The sequence below is a fragment of the Triturus cristatus genome, chromosome 2_2 (assembly GCF_964204655.1).
Source record: "Triturus cristatus chromosome 2_2, aTriCri1.1, whole genome shotgun sequence".
In the NCBI taxonomy this organism is placed as follows: Eukaryota; Metazoa; Chordata; class Amphibia; order Caudata; family Salamandridae; genus Triturus; species Triturus cristatus.
The window spans coordinates 68,805,247-68,823,491 of NC_140582.1; the positions used below are offsets into that span (position 1 = coordinate 68,805,247).

General features: G+C 44.3%; 1 protein-coding gene across 2 annotated transcripts in view; it reads left to right on the top strand.

Annotated features, from left to right (window-relative positions):
• The window catches only part of LOC146861859 (uncharacterized), a 141,718-nt gene that overhangs the window by 49,466 nt on the left and 74,007 nt on the right, over positions 1–18,245 (top strand). For both annotated transcript variants that reach the window (XM_085641029.1, XM_085641030.1), the window contains exon 3: positions 11,700–11,810. In XM_085641029.1, coding sequence (XP_085497155.1) covers positions 11,700–11,810 — 111 coding nt within the window. The remainder of the gene's footprint in view (positions 1–11,699; positions 11,811–18,245) is intronic.

The following is an 18,245-nucleotide window of genomic DNA, read 5'->3' on the forward strand; positions in this document are numbered from 1 at the left end:
AAAGCACATCCCAAATTCTGATAGCTGTTACTTGGTCACACCAGTTTCGACTCTCCAATATTATCTTTCAGATGAGAGCATAGTATCATACCTCTTCTCACTCCATTCTCGTTACAGGAGATTTACCATAATCCCAATTAGACCTCAAATATGGGATTATACCAAATCAGTATTCTGAGCTGTGCAGGAACACCACACTCCCTGTATGTTTCCTATATTGCTTATGCTAGGTAAAACCAAACAAAATTGTTTAGCGATTGTGGTCCAGAATGTAGGAAAAAAGAAAGTGAGAAATGGTGCGAAAATACTTGTAGTTATTCATAATTCCACAGGAAATAATTTGGAATCCTGCTAAAGTATTGCATCCTGTAGTATCAGTAGTTCTAGGGGTGGTAGTCCCGATATTGTGTTCCCATGTATCCTTTAATCAGTGCCTCAGAGGGATGGCTACATTAGTCATCATACTTGCCACACCTGAGAGCTGGGTTCCTGAAGGTTATTGGTTCAATTGCCACTACAGAGTCATCTTACATATAACTGGTGAAAATAGGAAGTACTCCACTGAAACAGTTTAGAATCAAATGGCTCACGTTGGGCCATGGTAACAAGTTACATCGGCTCCCTTATATCTTAAGGTCTTCCTACCTTAATGTATTTATCTGTTTATTGCTGTATGGATTGCTTTCCAAGATTTTATCTGTGTGTGTGTCTGTGTGTGTGTGTGTCTGTGGGTGTGTGTGTTTGTGTGTGTGTGTGTAAATTCCATGTGCAGCCGAAAATGGGCAAAGGGCCTAGCCAGAGGCCCCACGCAGGCATCCAACCCTACACTGCCACCCAACCCCCCAAGCACACAGCCTTCAGCAGTGTGCAGCGGTGGGTTGGCCCTTCGCCCAACCCACTACATGTGGCCAACCCCTCCTGCTCACATCCTATGGCTTGCACAGTGGCGGTTGGCCGAAAGGTCCAGTCCATGACCAGATCCTTGTATTTTTTTTAATGTTTATAGTAATACTATACCACAAGCCCGGGTGTGAGCGAACCAAAGTAGGTACATGGATGATAGGGACCCTTGAAGACGGCTTGACCACATGGCCAACTTCCTCTGCCCCCGAGGGGTCTGAAAATACTCACTGCCAGGGTACCACTAGAGCAGCGAGTATTCACCGACTTTCCATGCCTAAAGTTTAGAGTGCATGCCACAATAATAATGTCCTGATTGTAGGTCACTGGGGGAGTATTAGTACAACAGCTCTGCTGTGATGAATGACCTGGACCTTCTACGGCCATCAGTGTAGGGCAGAAACATGTTGCCACCATAAGGGTCATAGGACCAATGCAACCTTTTTGTCCCTTCTATAGTTCATTTTAATCAATACCATCCACCTCAATAATAAAGGGATACCTTGGGAGTGGATGAAGATTTTTTATTTACACATAGCTTCTCCCAGACACACCAATATACAAAGAGCTCCCTGGAATACGGTTGAGCCCACCCTGACGTCTAGTGGTCAGGGTGAACCCAATGATGTAGCATGCCAATACTAGAGTGGGTGAGGGTTGTATGTAAAAAAGGATTCATTTTCCTTTTGCCCACTTCTCGCAGAGGTGGTGTCTAGTTGTGTAGCACACGTTTTCTCACATATTGCAGAGGAATACTCATATGTCGATTGTGCTTGAATCCAGGGTGAATGTATCTCCCGCATCTCTTGGTGTACATACAGATCCCCCTTCCTTTCCAGTTGGTTGGTCCTTCGACCTCCCTTACCACAGTGTAAAACTATAGTACTGCTGTACCTGAAATGTTTTTTTATATTTGACTAAAGGGGGTCGGGGTCCCTTAGCAGCCCCTTACATGGTCTTGGGTGTCAGGGTGTGTCCACCATGCCCCCACATGGACTTTTTCAGAACGTTTAGGACTCTGGGACAGTGGTGGCCACAACATCTTGTTCAGAGTTCCTGCCAGCCACAATCAGCTCACTTAGCAGTGTGGTACTAGCACCAGTACCATGATACCGAAATGACCAGCGGGAGAAACAACTCTTGTTGGCTGAACAGAAGGCCCTATTTTTTATTTTTTATTACCATGGAACTCCTACGGAACCAACCATCAAACAATAACAAAAGATTTCTGAGTGTTATCCCTTTCATGCCCAACCTGAGCAACTCGGCAGAACAGATATACACCAAATCCAAAAGCATGATTTCTAAGTAAAGTTTTAACTTTCTGGTGTTAAATGTCAGGCCTTTTTTTCTATGTCGGGGAGCAGATGTTCGAATTAACATGGAAAATCACAGTTTTGGGGCCGCCTCATTTTCTTGGTCCCCCCTCACTAGATGGATCAGAGCAAGACTTTCTATTTTGGAGCCAAGGTGGATGATTGTTTTGGGGGGTAAGTTTTGTGCAAATTTGTCAGTGCTATACAAAAATGCTCTTCCTTTGGAAACTCTGACCTAACTATAACTCTACAATGATGGCTGAACTGTGTAATATAAACAAGCACTGGTGACAAAAGTGCAAGTGTAGTTATGATAGGTCAGATTTTCCATAGGAAACCCATTTTTTCTTTTCATAATAACTTTCGAAACTACCTCCAGTTGTGGTTCTTCATGACAAGTTTCGTACAGATCTGTCAAGTACGGGCCATGAAAAAGGAAGGGTTACAAAAATGTCATTTTAGTTACCATAGGATTCTTTGCTCTTTGATACAGTAAAAACCTTTAAATAAACCAATCAATGAATCAGTAGATTTGTAGAGCGCTTCTTGCCCCCTGTGAGGGTATTCAGGCACTGGCAGCGTCAGTTGATTAGCCGAATATCCAGGTTTTCAGTGACGTTCGGAACTCTAGGAGAAATGGGGAGGTAGGTAGATGAAAGGGTAGCTCATTCCATGTCTTAGCTGCTAGGTTGGAGAAGGAGCAACCTTTGCATCTGCTACGTCAGATGTGGGTGTGAGGGTTATAGAAAGGGACATGGAGCAGAGGTGTCTGGTGGGCTGATTGAAGTTCAGGTGGTGGTTCAAGTAGGAGGGTTCACTGTTGTGTAGGGCCTTGTATGCATGGGTCAGGAGCCTGAACTACCATCTTTTCTGTACAGGGAGCCAGTGGAGTTCCCTGAGGTAGTGGGTGATGTTCGTTCATCTACGGAGATCCAGAATGAGTCTGGCTGCAGCGTTCTGTATGGTTTGTAGTCCTCAGAGGAGGTGAGCTGCGATTTCTGCCTAGAGAGCGCTGCTGTAGTCAGTCAACTGGAGATGAGAGCCTGGGTGATCGTGCCTCTTGAGCTTTGGGGTAGCCTATTTGAGAATCTTACAAAGCATGCAGAGGATGAAGAAGCAGGAGGAAGAGACTGAGTTAACCTAAGTTGTCATAGTTAGCTTGTCTAGAATGATGCCTCGGTACCTAGTGTGGTCAGTGGGATAATAGTAGATCCAAGTTCTGAGTGTCACCAGGATGCTTCCCAAGGGGAGCTTTTGTTTCAGAAAATCAGTACCTCTGTCTTGTCCGTGTTGAGCTTCAGGCAGTTGTCTTTCATGCAGTTGGCGACGTCCGTCATGCAGTTGTGAAAGTTGGTCATGGTGTTGGTGATGTCTTTGGAGAGGAAGAAGATGAGTTGTGTGCCATCGGAGTAGGATATGATGTTGAGTCATGGGTTTTGGCGATGCTGGACAGAGGTATATAAGTGTTGAAGAGTGTGGGGCTGAGCGAGGAACCTTGGGGTACTTCACTGGTGATTTCTTTGGTTTCGGAGGTGAAGGCAGATTTGTTTCGTTCTTCCGGTGAGAGCAGCTAAATGGATGCTGTTGTGCAGCCTTGTGATGAGTGTGTGGTGGGATACCATATTGAAAGGTTGCCAAGAGGTCTCAGAAGATCACAACCACAGTCTCTCCTTCGTCGAGTAGGGCTTGGATGTCGTCAGTAGCTGCAATGAAGGCTGTATCAGTGCTGTGGTTGCTGCGGAATCTGGATTGAACAGAGTGTAGTAGGAGGTTCTGTTCCAAATGTGAGGAGAGTTGTAGGTTGATAACTTTTTCTAATACTTTGGCCGGCAGCAGGGAGATCGGGTGGAAGTTGTTGAGTTCGCTGCGGTCTGCCGATGGTTTCTTTAGTAGGACGTTGACTTCTGCATGTTTTCAGTCGTGGGGGAAGGTGGCCATGATGAGTATGTGACTGATTCTGACTTCGCCTAGGTTAAAGATGTGGTGAAGGCATAGGTTGGTTGGGACCCCTGAGTTGACCAAGTTCATGATGGAGGCGTTGTCCTGTGGGGCGAGCTGGCTCCAATCAGTTAGTCGCTGTGTTGTTTGAAGAAGTCGGTGGCCTTCGGCTAGGTTTGAAGTTCTGTAGTTCTTGTCGTGGAAGACTTTTGGTTGGTTGTCACAGAGATCCTGTGAGGGGTGATGTCAAATCTGATAGAAAGGTAGAATTTCACTCAAGGATTATACTTTTGTTTGTTTGGTGTAAATCCGTCCAGTAGTTTTCAAGAAATTAGTGTTTAAAAAGGTGGTCCTGTTCGGCATAAAAATGTAATATTTTAGAAAATATCTGGACCGTAATTTCAAAAATCATCTGCGGATTCACAATGAACTAGGAAGGTTTTTCTCCCTTTGTGCATTGCCGTTTTGCATATCTAGCTGCGGGCTCATCAAGCTACTGTATTCTGATTGCATGGCCTTCAAAGAAACATTTCGTCTGGGGCTGCCATTGCACAAATGGTGCCCTGAGCACCATGTTTGGAAAAAGATAAAGGGCATAAGGGGGCAGGGTGAACCTACCGTGACTCACCAAGCCCGTGTGGGGAGGAAACATACTAATTGTTATCGTGGTATTTGCAGATTCCGGACCTTACCTTGTTCCTGCAAACCCTCCTCGGCCTCATGATTTGTGGATCCAGCATAGTATCTCTAGAACATTTAAATCGTTAAAAAAAAAAAAGTATTTAGAGCACTATTGCTGTGCTTTACCAATGGCTCCACTTTGGGGGTGGCTGCACATGGCGTGCTGGTTGCAGGGCATAACGGCCCCCAGTAGTCCATGAACTCCCGCACAGGGTATGGCCTGTGAAAAGCAGGAGTTGGCTGTCCACAGAGTTCAGGCAGGCCAGGCACTTCATCCAACCCTTGCTGCACTTCGCCATAGTTCATGCACATTGGGTGTTGGCCAATTGCAGAGGATGAGCAGACTAGCAAAGTGGCAGGCTGTAGGCAGGGCCCTGCACCCAATCCAGCTGTACCCAGCTGAAGGCAATGCTGTGAGACTGGCGCAGCCATTCACCTGAAGTTCAGGTTGTCTGCAGGAGCGATGAACAGTCCTTTCTCCTCCTAGAACACCTGTCTGCACTACTGAACTCACTACAGGAGTCCCGTCAGGTGTCCCAAAAGGGAAGGGGAAAAAGAGAGAACACTGCTACTCCACACAGCCTGGTCTAGCCCAGCACCCTTGAGGGGATCTGTTTGCAGAGAGGGTCGCTTTTTTGAGGACTTGCATTTCTCTATAAAATAAGAAATGCAACAGATGAATACAGAGACACTACCGGGCCAACAAGGTGCATTCAACACAGAACATTCATAATAAGCGAGTTATGTTAATCACCTGGTTCTCAAGAGGAGCTGAGATACTCTCTAAGCCTCTGTCTGTAGGTTGCAGGAGAATGCAATCCAAATAATAGTTCTCTAAGAACAATGCTGCCAAATAGGAGTCACTGGCTATGATTTTGTGTCATCTACAGCCAGGTAAACAAATGGCACATAGACACGTCGTTTCATTTGCACAAAACACCCATAAACAAATATACACCCCACTAGAGGGCCGCCTGCTGATGGGAGACATCGGGGCTCACAAAATTAGGCAAATCTATCAGACGCGTAATACTCACACACAGAACACAATCCATAAAACCAACCTCTAAGCGTAATACAAATATGAAAGGATTTCAAACATTGAATGACCCCAAGCGCTAAGCGCGAAACAAATATGTAAATGCCTTTGTCTTGAATCAAAAGTCACTTGTGCCACTTACCAGATGGCCAATTCACATGGCAAATATGCAAAGACGAGCCTTCCGATACCAACAGAAAATGTCAAAGTCACATGCAGCCTTAAAGCACACTGCACTTAGCTGTCCGATGCTGCTGCAGTTCCTGACCGGCCTGTGCTTCTTTCCAATGGTGAATGAGGAAATCCTGAAGCAGTGACAGAAGCAGTCTCCAGCTGAAGCAGGAACCAGGCGGTTAAGCCAAGCACTGACAGGTACGAGGCTTGGGCTTTTATAGCCAATTCAGTGTCAGTTAACCACACATGGCTAGCCACGCCCATAAGCATGCCAGGTGCCTTAGCCACACCCATAAGCATGACAGGTGCTTAGCAACAGCACATGTCCAATAATGTGACACTGTAGCTAGCACCCAAAGACAACAAGCAATGCCGCCCTTGCGGCGGCTCCAACGGGATTCCGAGATCTGGCAGAAGCTTCCGCTATCCTTGCTGGGCCGTGCGGCCCTATTCAAGATGATGGCCCTGCCTCGGTTTCTCTACGCCCTCCAAAATTATCCAGATCTAGTGCCTAATTCTTATTTCGTTGCTGTCGAGGCGGCGCAGCGGACACTACTCTGGGCGGGCACGCCGCGGATAGCATTGCATAAGCTAACACTGGGATGGTATGATGGAGGGATCGCCCTCCCGGACATCCGTAAGTACTATTGGGCCGCCCACTTGTCGGCAATCAACCAAGGGACATATAGGGACGGCAATGACCCCGGTTACGGGATGGATAGATGGTTACTTCCCGGTGGGAACTACGAAGTCGCACTCTACTCTAAACCCGGAAAACTTCAGCTCACTGGGCCGACCAAGTACTCGGTTCAAATATGGCATGCGGCGCACAGGCAGCTGGGATGGTCCAATACCCTGACTATGGCCACTCCACTGTGGGCGTCGGAGAGGCTGGGAAGCCTAGGTCATACTAAGGGGTTCCGCAGTTGGGACCTTATTGGTATCTCGCAGGTCAAGGACCTGTGGGGACCCGAGGGGGTTAGATCCTTTGCCTACCTGCAGGAAACGTACGATCTAGCGCACACTGAATATTTCAGATATCTGCAGATCAGGCACTCCCTTCAAGCTAACATACCACCGGGGACTAAGCCCCCACAGGCCTCCCCTCTTGAGGATAGGTTACTCGACGGATATATGCCCGAGCACTCCATTTCACTTACGTATAAGAAACTGATTAATAATCCGCCTGACCCTCTTGGCTCCCTTAAGGACAAATGGGTGGCCGACGGACTGGAGATTGATGACGAGGAGTGGGTGGAGGCGCTGGCGTCCCCGAGGGAGGTGGCAATTTCGGCCAGACTTCGGCTCATTCAACTTAAGGTGCTACATAGAGTGTATATCTCCTGCACGAGACTACAGGCGATGGGACGGGGGGGGGAGGGGCTCTGTTGGCGGGGTTTCGGTATAGTGGGTTCGTTCTTCCACATACTGTGGGACTGCCCGAGGGTTCAGAAGTATTGGAGGCGGGTTGTGTCATGTATGCAGGAGGTATGGGAGGCGGACATACGCCCAGAGGCAAAAAGATGCCTCCTGAACATCTGGGAACCCACGGACTTACCTGCGAGAGGGAAACTCTGGGTCACACTGGGACAAATAGTGGTAAAAAGAAACATAGCCCGCCTTTGGGGTGCATCCGCTCCGCCGAAACTGGCAGATTGGCAAAGAGACATGGACTGGTGTATGCTGCAAGAAAAGACTGTTTACACGGCGCGGGGGTGCCCCCGTAAGTGGGGGGAAGTGTGGTCAAAGTGGAATGAATACAGAGGGGGGATATGTGAGCCCCCGCAGGTCCACCGATCCGACATGGAGATAATGGACTAAGAGTTCTCTGCCTTCAGGGTGCTGTGTCTGGTTCATTGCTTTTGCTGTCCGTGGGGGTACCGGGGCCACAGTGATGCCAATGCTTACGATGACCATATTGTTTGTTTGTATTTTGCAAATAAAAAGAAATATAAAAAAAAAAAAAAAAAAACAAGCATTGGCAAAACAAGCACTGGCACCAACAAATACAATGAAAAGAAACAAACATTGGCAGTGGCAAGACAAGGAAAAAACAAAACAACTTAGTGGACAGAAACGTGTGCAAGCAGGAACCCCTGAGGGTGCTGACATACCAGACAGGACGGGGAGCTCCTGACAGTACAGCTAGGATTGGCAGCCCACGGTGTGATGGGTTCCTGGCATGTAAATTGGGACTCAGCATATGGCCAGAGGTCAGGGCCTGCACCCAGCCCCCAATTCCCCACTGCACAATGCTGAATGTTCACCACCTGTAATGAGCTGGGTGCAGGGGCTGGCTGAGGCTGCCTGTGCATGGTTGGGAGCCTTCAGCTGAGCTCAGCGTGTGTTGGCACCCATGGAGTGTTGGGTGTAGGGCCTAGAAGAGGCCAGGACCTTTGGTCAACTCCAACCTCCATGCACAGCTGAATGGTTGTGGGCGTCTGTTCCCAGCCCCTGTTGCGCACTGCTAAAGGCTGTCCACAGCTGGGGATCGCCACAGGGAAGTCTTGAATGTTGTATACGAACCAAGAAATGAAGGTTTTAGTGAAGTTTTGCTCAACATTGGTCATAACACCTCAACGTATGTTTAAAAAACAGTTAAAGTACCGTTATGGTTCCTAATTAAAACCTAAAACCTTATGACCTAGCAGGGTTACGGTTAAGAGCATAAGCCACAAATCTCACAACTGCCATGAAAACTATAACTTGCACACTGAAAGCAATGCTTATAGCCTCACAATGACGCGATTAAATCAAACAACGCCCTAGAAATAAGAGAGACAAGGAAGATCTACAAGACTGCCCAGGTGGTAGCGAAAAGAGATTAGGTTGAAAATCGTTGGGTATAAATGCGTGAAGCCTGCCAGAGGAATGATTCACTACAATTTTAGCTGTTGGTTACAAGGAGGGAGGCCGATAGACCTAGGCCTCCCAACAGCAGCATTTCTGTAGCCGACTGTGTATACCATTTCTCAGCTGTATACACTGGACCAGCGGAGCTGGATACTGAAGATTCTTCACATGAATATACTGGCATGTGCGCCACTGAGCTATTTTCCATAACTGAAATTAATCAAAGCATCTTGTCGACAGCCAGAAACAAGGCCTCTGGTCCGGACTGTGTACCTAGTGAAGTCTTTCTCAACAATACCGCTAACTGGACCAACTACATCTGGGCACTCGCCAACAGAATCGCTGCAGGGGCACCATCTTGGAGGGGAGCAGAAGTAATACCGGTCTTCTAAAAAGGTGACCGTGCTCAACTCTCAAATTACAGGCTGATTAGGTTAATCAACGGAGCTCAGAAAGTTTTCGCCCGTGCCCTTTTGTCTAAGATCACATATTGGATGGAGGAAAATAACATCCTATCCCCATTTCAAGCTGGGTTCAGCAGGAAAGTCAGCACCATCGACCAAGTCTTTAGATTTGCTTTACTGGCCTGGAAATAACAAGTGCCCCCTGTCGAATTGATACAACAATTCATAGGGCAGGGCATTAATACAGTGAAATATATATCCCTAGGCAATTATGGAATTACAAATGTTGTAAATCTCTAAATATATATGCCCATTAGATACACATTATTTGTGAACTCAGTGTAAGAATCGGCAAAAAACATTAAAAATTACAATTTAAATTTCTAGTGATTAAAAATGTAATTTATTACAATCTTGAAATCAATTCATAAAATAACATTTCATACTATACATTGTATGTAGTTAGCATATAGATACATATATTCAATAAAAACAAACAGTTCTTTTCTACTGATCACATAAAATACACAAATTTAAACCGTGGCAAAAAAAGGTTTTTATCTTTGACAATTTGCGCCTTAGTCAGGAAATGCCACACTTTTACTTACAATTTCTGGCTTGTTCTTGGGTTATATCGTCCAACGTTTTGTATTCAACTTAATATTGAATCAGCGTATCGATGGGCCTACAAAGACCTGATATGGGTCCTGTCGGACTCTAATGTGTCCCTCTGCCAGCTAGTTGCGTGTTTCTATATATTTAAAACGATATGTATTCCTTTGGAATCTGGGACTTTCACAGCTCCTTATCGATATGCTCATAAATTGGCACAGTTCCAGTTATATTCTGACAGTTTTCTTTAAAATTCGTGATTAATTTTTGTCTTTAATTTGATTGCGGGGAGAATATGGAAGACAGATATCGGCCCCGTCGGCGTGAAAACGTCCTGGCCGGCCGTGTTTATGTGCTGATAGGTTTGTAGGCTTTGCTTTGCTTTCTGCTATAGGCCTGGGAAGCTCGTGGGATGTCTCTGGTCCTAGTCTCTTGCCTTGCAGAGAAACCATAAAGACCCATTATTTAAACTGGATCACACAGTCAACTGCCTCCCAAACCTCAGCTGGCCGCCTAACTTTAGAGTACTTGGATTTTAAATGGCTAGGCGTATACGAACAGTATATGAAGGTAATTTCGATACCACAAGATAGGAAGATTTATATACAATTTAGATTTGGCTGCCTCCCTGTGAATTCTTTCACAGCGGGCTGGCACCGATCAACTGAGGTTGCACAGCATTGTCCGGGATGCCCTCGGGTCCCTTGAGACGGCTAAACACATTCTCTTTGTGTGCCCTTTATACATTATTCTGAGATCTAATTGGCTAGTACCTGTGTGTAGGCTGATGGGAACCCGCTGCCATCAAGAAGCATTTTGTATTTTAAAAACAGATTCTAGGCCATCAATAGTCTGCACAGTGGGAAAATTCCTAGGGAAAATGTGGATCATTAGGCGCCTTGCACTAAAGATGAGATAAAGCACTGATCCCTAGTGCTATCTGTGACTATTTTTAACTTGTTTTTATCAACTGTTTTATTCTGTTCATCCTTCTGTTTCTATTGCTTTTAGTTGTCTTGTTACTCGGAGCAAGTTATTGGTCTATCTGCAGTTAAATTCTGAATGAATTGTTGCTATATTTGCTCTACTGTACATTTACACTATTTAGCATTTTCACTTTTTGTGTTACCCCGAAATTATTGTTTTAAACACCCACATTAAGATGCTGTTTTTAATTTAAATTTGACATCCAATCTTGCTCAAAATTGTACTCTTGCTACGTTGGTAATATGTGAACCTTCTTGTAATTTCACTTTTATGGTCGCATTGACCGAAAAACGTATTTCTTTGAATAAATAACAGCACCTAAAAGTGAAATGTATTTAAACAATAGCCCATAATCAAGCTAATTATTGACACCACATTCATAGTTGTCTATGTCAAGGATAATGTGATATGTAATAACATCTGTAGGATGATTTAGAACATTTGGAATTGCATCTGTTTTATTAAGGGTGAGGTCATGAGCATTACATTTAGTGTGCGAGTTATGGTTTGCATTCAATTCCTAATTCCTTGTGAATTAGCCAAAAAATATACAACTCCATAGTTTAAAAGTGCAAAGAGGGCACATGCCTTTCTATTAGAAGCATTGCTTTTGAATATTTTCGACATACTAGAGTACTACTTCCATGCTGTGGAAAATTGGCCTCTCTGTATTTTACTAGATTGTGGATGTGAAGCAAGAACATGTGACATTTGGTAAACACACACTTTTCTCCATATTTTTACCACACTTGAGCGGTCTGGTTATTTGTCCATTTCTGTATTTTCTCCCAACAGGTCCTCTTATTGCAACCACAGTTTTTTCATTACGAGCTAAGGAAAAAGAAGATTTGTGTCACCTTGACCAAGAGGACTGTCATCTGAGGCAAAACATTTATCGTTCCCCAAGTGAGTGAGATGTTTGGAAAAGCTTTAATGTGTTTAAGACAGGCACTGTCCAGGTTCTCTTCTCCACAACTACCATGCGTATCAACAAAGCTGTGTATGTTGTGAGTGTTAAGTGCTGATATCCCTTGATGTACCCTACAAACATAATGTTTCATGTCAACCTTCTACATATTAGAGAGTTACCATAGATATGTCAGAATGGGCCAGCCATTTCAGAGCAACTCCATTTTAAATATTAATATTTTATTCACATTTCATGCATGTTAAAAATAAGTAACGCAACAACAAAACCCTCCTCAGGCACAAAATGTCAAGTAAGAACAAAGTTTATAGCATTGCCAAGGAAGTGATGATGGGCAAAGGAATCACAATGGACATCTTCGCATTTCATATTGAGGTAACCACATGAGAATCACAACCCACTGTAACAAGATTACTAGTACTTAGTGGACAATGGAGAACATTTTTGTGAAACTTCGGTCGACCAGATGCTCCTGCAGTTTTGTACCCTTCCCCTCTGTCTCATGCTTTGGCCCCATTTGGCACATTTCTCAATAAGGTCTCTCCGTTTGGTGTTATGAGCACCACCGAGGCCATAACTATATACTTCGTGGGCAAAACTAATAAAAGCAATGTTTTCTCACTCTTTTTGGTCATGCCAATTCGTCTAACAGACATGCTTTCTGTGGTATAGGCATTTTAGTCCAGCCACTTGAGATAGCCCTTCCGTTACTTCAAGCCATACTAAAACGATAAGATGGAATAGCCACAACAAGTTGAAAGAAGTAGGCCCTGTGGCAGTTCAGTTAGGGCATTGGAATCATCTTATGCTACACGGTATAGTGAAGGACATTAAATCTGCATAACCTAAGTCTCTTGGCATAAGATTACTACCTGTCCTTTCTTTAAAGTTGATGGGTATATTTCTGCTCGTCCAACAGTGCTGAAAAGGAGTGAATCTACTTTAGCATCCTTGTCATTTACCCCCTCAGTCCCTGAGTGTCTCTGGTGGCCTTTGTTGACCTCTAACTTTGTACAAATTGTCCTGTGAAATTGTTTTGCTGGATGTCCAAAAAAGACATAAGCCTGTTACTATACCATTGAGAAAAATGTCAGCTGCTATCTTCACAAAGCATGGCAGAATAGAGTGTTCTACCAAAATGAACTCATCCCACAGTTGTTTTGCAATACCCACTATTTTAGCCCATGGGCCACCTGCCTATAATGTGGGACATGATGGAACCAGGTGGGCCACCAAATAAATCCCCCCCACAATTGACTGCAGCAGTTTGCAAATCATTTCTGTGTATTCTCCATCTGCAAACAACTGATCCACTAAATGGAGCTGAGGAGACAGATAGTAAGTAGCATTCAAAGTTGGGTTGTCCCAACCCACTGTAATCATGCAGAAGTTTTTTAAATAGTCCTGCATAATCTAGTACAGAAATTTACCCACCCTCTTCAGTGGTTAGCACTCTGTCCAGCACTCCAAAGACCTCATTGGGCAAGATATACATAACCTCTCTTAAACACTTGCAAGCATCTATGAAACATCCCTATTTTGGCTGCTCCTCCTGGCCCATAAAAAAGGGTAATGACTTCCTGAAGACTATTGACTTCGGTGGACCCTCAAAGATCCTATCCACATTGCCCAAAATTAAGTCTCTCTCCTTGTTACGTGTCATATGCGAGCGGTAAGTGCAGCACTTCAGATCCCAAAGGCATCCCCAGCTAGGCCCCCCATGGATGCAGGGTGGTTTTGCCTTTCAATATGCTTAAGTCTTCAACTTTCTCCAGGAACCTCAGCATTGATTGTGCTGTTTTTTTCCAGATACACTATATCATTGCCCTATAATTTTCCACCCTCAAACTGCAGCATACAGATGCCCTTCTAAACATTATGCATAGAGCTTCTATCTCTAACACAACAAGCATTTACAATGCAATGGTCTCGGCATTGTTAAAGTTAGAGCTATTGGTATTGCTCATGACATTATTTTTGTTTTTAAAACATTTAAAGAAACGGCATTGTTATTTACAATGTCAATAGCTTAATCACTCTCAAATGCGAGACATATTGCATTTGCACCCACACACAGAGCCACACACACAAAGCCACCCACACACACAGAGCCACTCACATAGCCACCTACACACACACACAGTTACCCACACAGAGAAAGCCACCACGCATAGAGCCACCTACAAAAAAGGCCACCCACACAGAGCCACCCACACACACACACAGCCATCTGCACTCCCTCAGCCGGCTTGTGAGTGTAATGTCCCATGTGCTTGTGCTGGCGTCACTAGGATAAGCTAGTCCCCATTGTTTGGTTTGCTGCGCACGTTAATGACAGCTTTGCGGTAATTGTTCATTATATGTAAGACATCAGGCCAATCTGAGCTATTAGCCGAGACCTAAAAAACAGCTAAACGTAATATATCACTTGTAAGGCATCTCCGGACAGATTTTACACCTTCTGATGGAGTAGGGATGGAGTAGGGATCATTCTAAGATTTCTTACCTCCACACAAGGGGCACCTGTCAAGTTGCTGAAAGAAGTGAAAAATCAGGAGGAAAAGGCACTTCCTGCAAAATAATGCAAGAATGTGTAGGACTTGGAATGAAGCCAAAAAGCCCCACCCAAAAAACATGTTTTAGCCCAAAAAAAAACTAGAAGGCAGCACTTTGTGGATCCTCCTGACAGAAACAAAATGCCTCACTGACCCTTCCATGCATGGTGGATAGTCTGGATGACTCTGGAGTTCCTTAAAGGGGCAGTGTAGTAAATTGTGGGGATTTACAAAAGGAGGTCATTCAGTGATGTTTTCAAACAAATGTATTTACGTTAATTAAAAGGTGTTTCTTTGTTTTATTTATTTTTTCCCTGTTAAATGCTTTACAAAAACTCAATAAACAGATCATATTAAAAAAGATAACCTAGTTATTATACAAGAAGAAAAGGACATATATAGACATACACACCCACGTATCCATTAATGAGAAGATAGAAGCAATGAAGCTCCTCGAAATGGTCTGGAAAACTACAATTTGTAGAGGATAGATTTAGCAAATGCGCCGTCTGCCCGCTTGTTTAATCACACTGATATCTGGCCCATGTCGCCGTCCAAACAGCTTCCTCAAACATTGGGGAGTGGTGGGGGAAGGGGTCGGCATTTGGAAGAAGACAGTGTACTATTCACGTAGTCCCTGGCCAGCTCTACTCCTCCATCATCGTTCAATGCTCCAGAGGCAACATTCGGGTTAGCAGGTAGGCATCGGAGTAACTAATACTTTAAGACTGCCCACACGTGACTTGAGTATACTCTTGGAATAGTGGATAGCTATGAAAACGGAGCAGGTGTTGCTCGTTTTGTTCATTTATAGGCTGTATTTGATGTATCTAAGAAGGAATATGCCTCAAAATTCAAAGATGAACGAACCTAGGATTGCAAAAGTACATGTTGCAAAACCCGGCACAAAACTGAAATCAAAAGTCAATTAAGGAAAAACATTTGAGTTTCTCATCTAGTGATTCGGTTAGCCTCATTCCAAACTTTATTTACTTCTTTAAATATGTAACTCTCCGGAAAATAGAACGTGGAATCCCCTAACCCAGTATTGTGGTTTAAAACATTTGGTTATAATTATTCTGTCTTCCAGAAAAGTGGGAATATTTGTAAAGTTGGACACATCCTATTGTTTCACTTCCAAGAATTAAAATGGCTCCAAACATCTTGTCCTGACCTTGGAGGTTAGCGCGCGCTCTCATGCATTCATTTACATGCAGCCTTGTGAAACCGGAGCGGAGGCCAGCCGAGTGTCCCTGTGCTTGTGTATTTTTCTCTTCTTTGCATTAATAGGGAGAGACATGCGGTCCCAGTATGACACTTTGACTGCATCACTCATAGCAACCGCAACGCTAGGGCTTTTCCCCTCCAAATTCCGGCCAAAGTATTAGGTATTCCAAAAGTAATGCATGCCTTTCTCGACCGAAGAAGAAGAAGATGAAAAAAGCTTGCCATGATTTTTGTTTACTTCAGACAGGAAAACATTTCGCAAAAGTGCTCGAATGCAGTTTTGGGCATTTCATACATTTTCTGGCATTGCCAGTCAGCCTAACCCAGTATTGTGGTTTAAAACATTTGGTTATAATTATTCTGTCTTCCAGAAAAGTGGGAATATTTGTAAAGTTGGACACATCCTATTGTTTCACTTCCAAGAATTAAAATGGCTCCAAACATCTTGTCCTGACCTTGGAGGTTAGCGCACGCTCTCATGCATTCATTTACATGCAGCCTTGTGAAACCGGAGCGGAGGCCAGCCGAGTGTCCCTGTGCTTGTGTATTGTTCTCTTCTTTGCATTAATAGGGAGAGACATGCGGTCCAGTATGACACTTTCACTGCATCACTCATAGCATGGGAGGTATCTATATAAAACCGCAACGCTAGGGCTTTTTCCCTCCAAATTCCGGCCAAAGTATTAGGTATTCCAAAAGTAATGCATGCCTTTCTCGACAGAAGAAGAAGAAGACGAAAAAAGCTTGCCATGATTTTTGTTTACTTCAGACAGGAAAACATCTCGCAAAAGCGCTCGAATGCAGTTTTGGGCATTTCATACATTTTCTGGCATTGCCAGTCAGTCGCTCGAGCCCCATTTACCGCGGGGCCCAGCACAGATCAGAGACAGAGGTGACTTCTATGCTGGAAATGCCACTGCAAAATGATACATAACAATGAAAGAAGTCTGGGGAAGCGAGCCCGGGTTGCGAGTACTGTATTGTGCACCCTCGCAGCCCTGTGTCACTGTTTAACACTGTTAAAAGGGTCAGGTTTCAATTCTTAGCCTGTTTCCCAGATACAACGTAAACATCCGCGCGGCCCCTTCTATGAATCGAGACTCACTCCCGCCGGTCTGTGGTACACAGCAGTTAAATGCAGTGTTTCTGTGCAATCAAGCACCTTTATCTCGGATTGCTTAGCAAGAATACAACGGAAGCACATTTGTCACTTAATACTCGGCTTGGAGTGAAGAAGTGTGAGTTTAGCACGGATATCCAAGTGGACGGGGATGACGCACCACTGCCTTTCTCCGAGGTGAAGCAGAAATGCCTCGGAGAAAGGCAGCGGCGTTTTCGGATTCGGGGGCGTGTTTTTCTTTCTCTCCTCTTGCCATTGGCTGGAGGAGAGAACAAATGGAATAAACACGCCCATCGAATAATCAACAAAAAACACACCCCCGAATCCGAAAAGGACGGGGCTATTTTGGAGAGACAAACCTCTTCTCCAATGGCTGACCAGTATTCAAGAGGCCAGCCAATGGAGAAGAGGAGAGAAGAGGGGCGGGTTCAAGCCCCTCTTCTCCAAGTTATTAAATCCCGCGAGCGAGACTGCGCAAGCGCAGCCTTCGCTAGCCGAGACCTAAAAATGACTGGGGAGAGATGGCAGTATTGACGGAAATAGGCAGTCCAGTCCCAGCTCTCCCATTGTTCTATGCTGACTTAACTCTTGCTAGCTGCCAGTTGTATACACATCTTTGTCCTATAAGATGTAGCCAGGCTTGATGTGGACCTGAACATGAGAATTAACAGGCCATTCATTATGGGGGTCTTAGAGCCTATATTGATAATTGTTAAAGGATAATATGACTTACAATCTTTTTGGACTTTATTAGGGGTTTGGAGACAGACCACCACTGCCTTCCTTTACTGATAACCCACCTCACCAGCATCTCAGCTCACGCAAGCGCTTCATAACGATTATTCCATTACAGTACATTCCTTCCCGGAGTCTTGCCTGTTCTTGGTTGCAGGCATGTTCTCCTCCATCACCAGTGGCTTCTCTAATTAATTCTTCACTTTGCTACCAGGTCAGCCTTGCTTGAAGTGTGGCCACTGAGGAAATTATAACTCCCAGCTAAGTAAGCGAGTGAAAAATGTGTTGGCTTTATTTTTTATTTTATTTATTTTATGCTGTACCAGTATGGAAAAATTGTTTCTGTGTTCCCTGTGAAACACATTTTATGAAATCTGCAAATGATGTAAATTATGTGTGACACATTTTGTGGCAGATGTGTTAAATCCTTAATTATGCAGTAAAAGCTGCAGTCACTGAATTACTTACATTCACTGACCATCTCCATTCTCATAGTTTTCTCAACAATGTATTTAAGAAAACAAAAACAAAACATTTTAATTCCAATCAGTGCCTATTGGTAGCTTCACTGAAGAAAATAGTTTTTTCTGGTTAGCTACCCGAACATAAACATGTAATGTAAAAATCCTTTATGGATACTGTATAACATGGTCTCATATTGCCATCTCTGAGGACTGGTGACATTCACAAACCACTAGACCTTATAGTGTATGTCACCAGACCCCCTGATGGTAATATTGAAACATACTTCATAGTTACCCATATCTATATTTTTA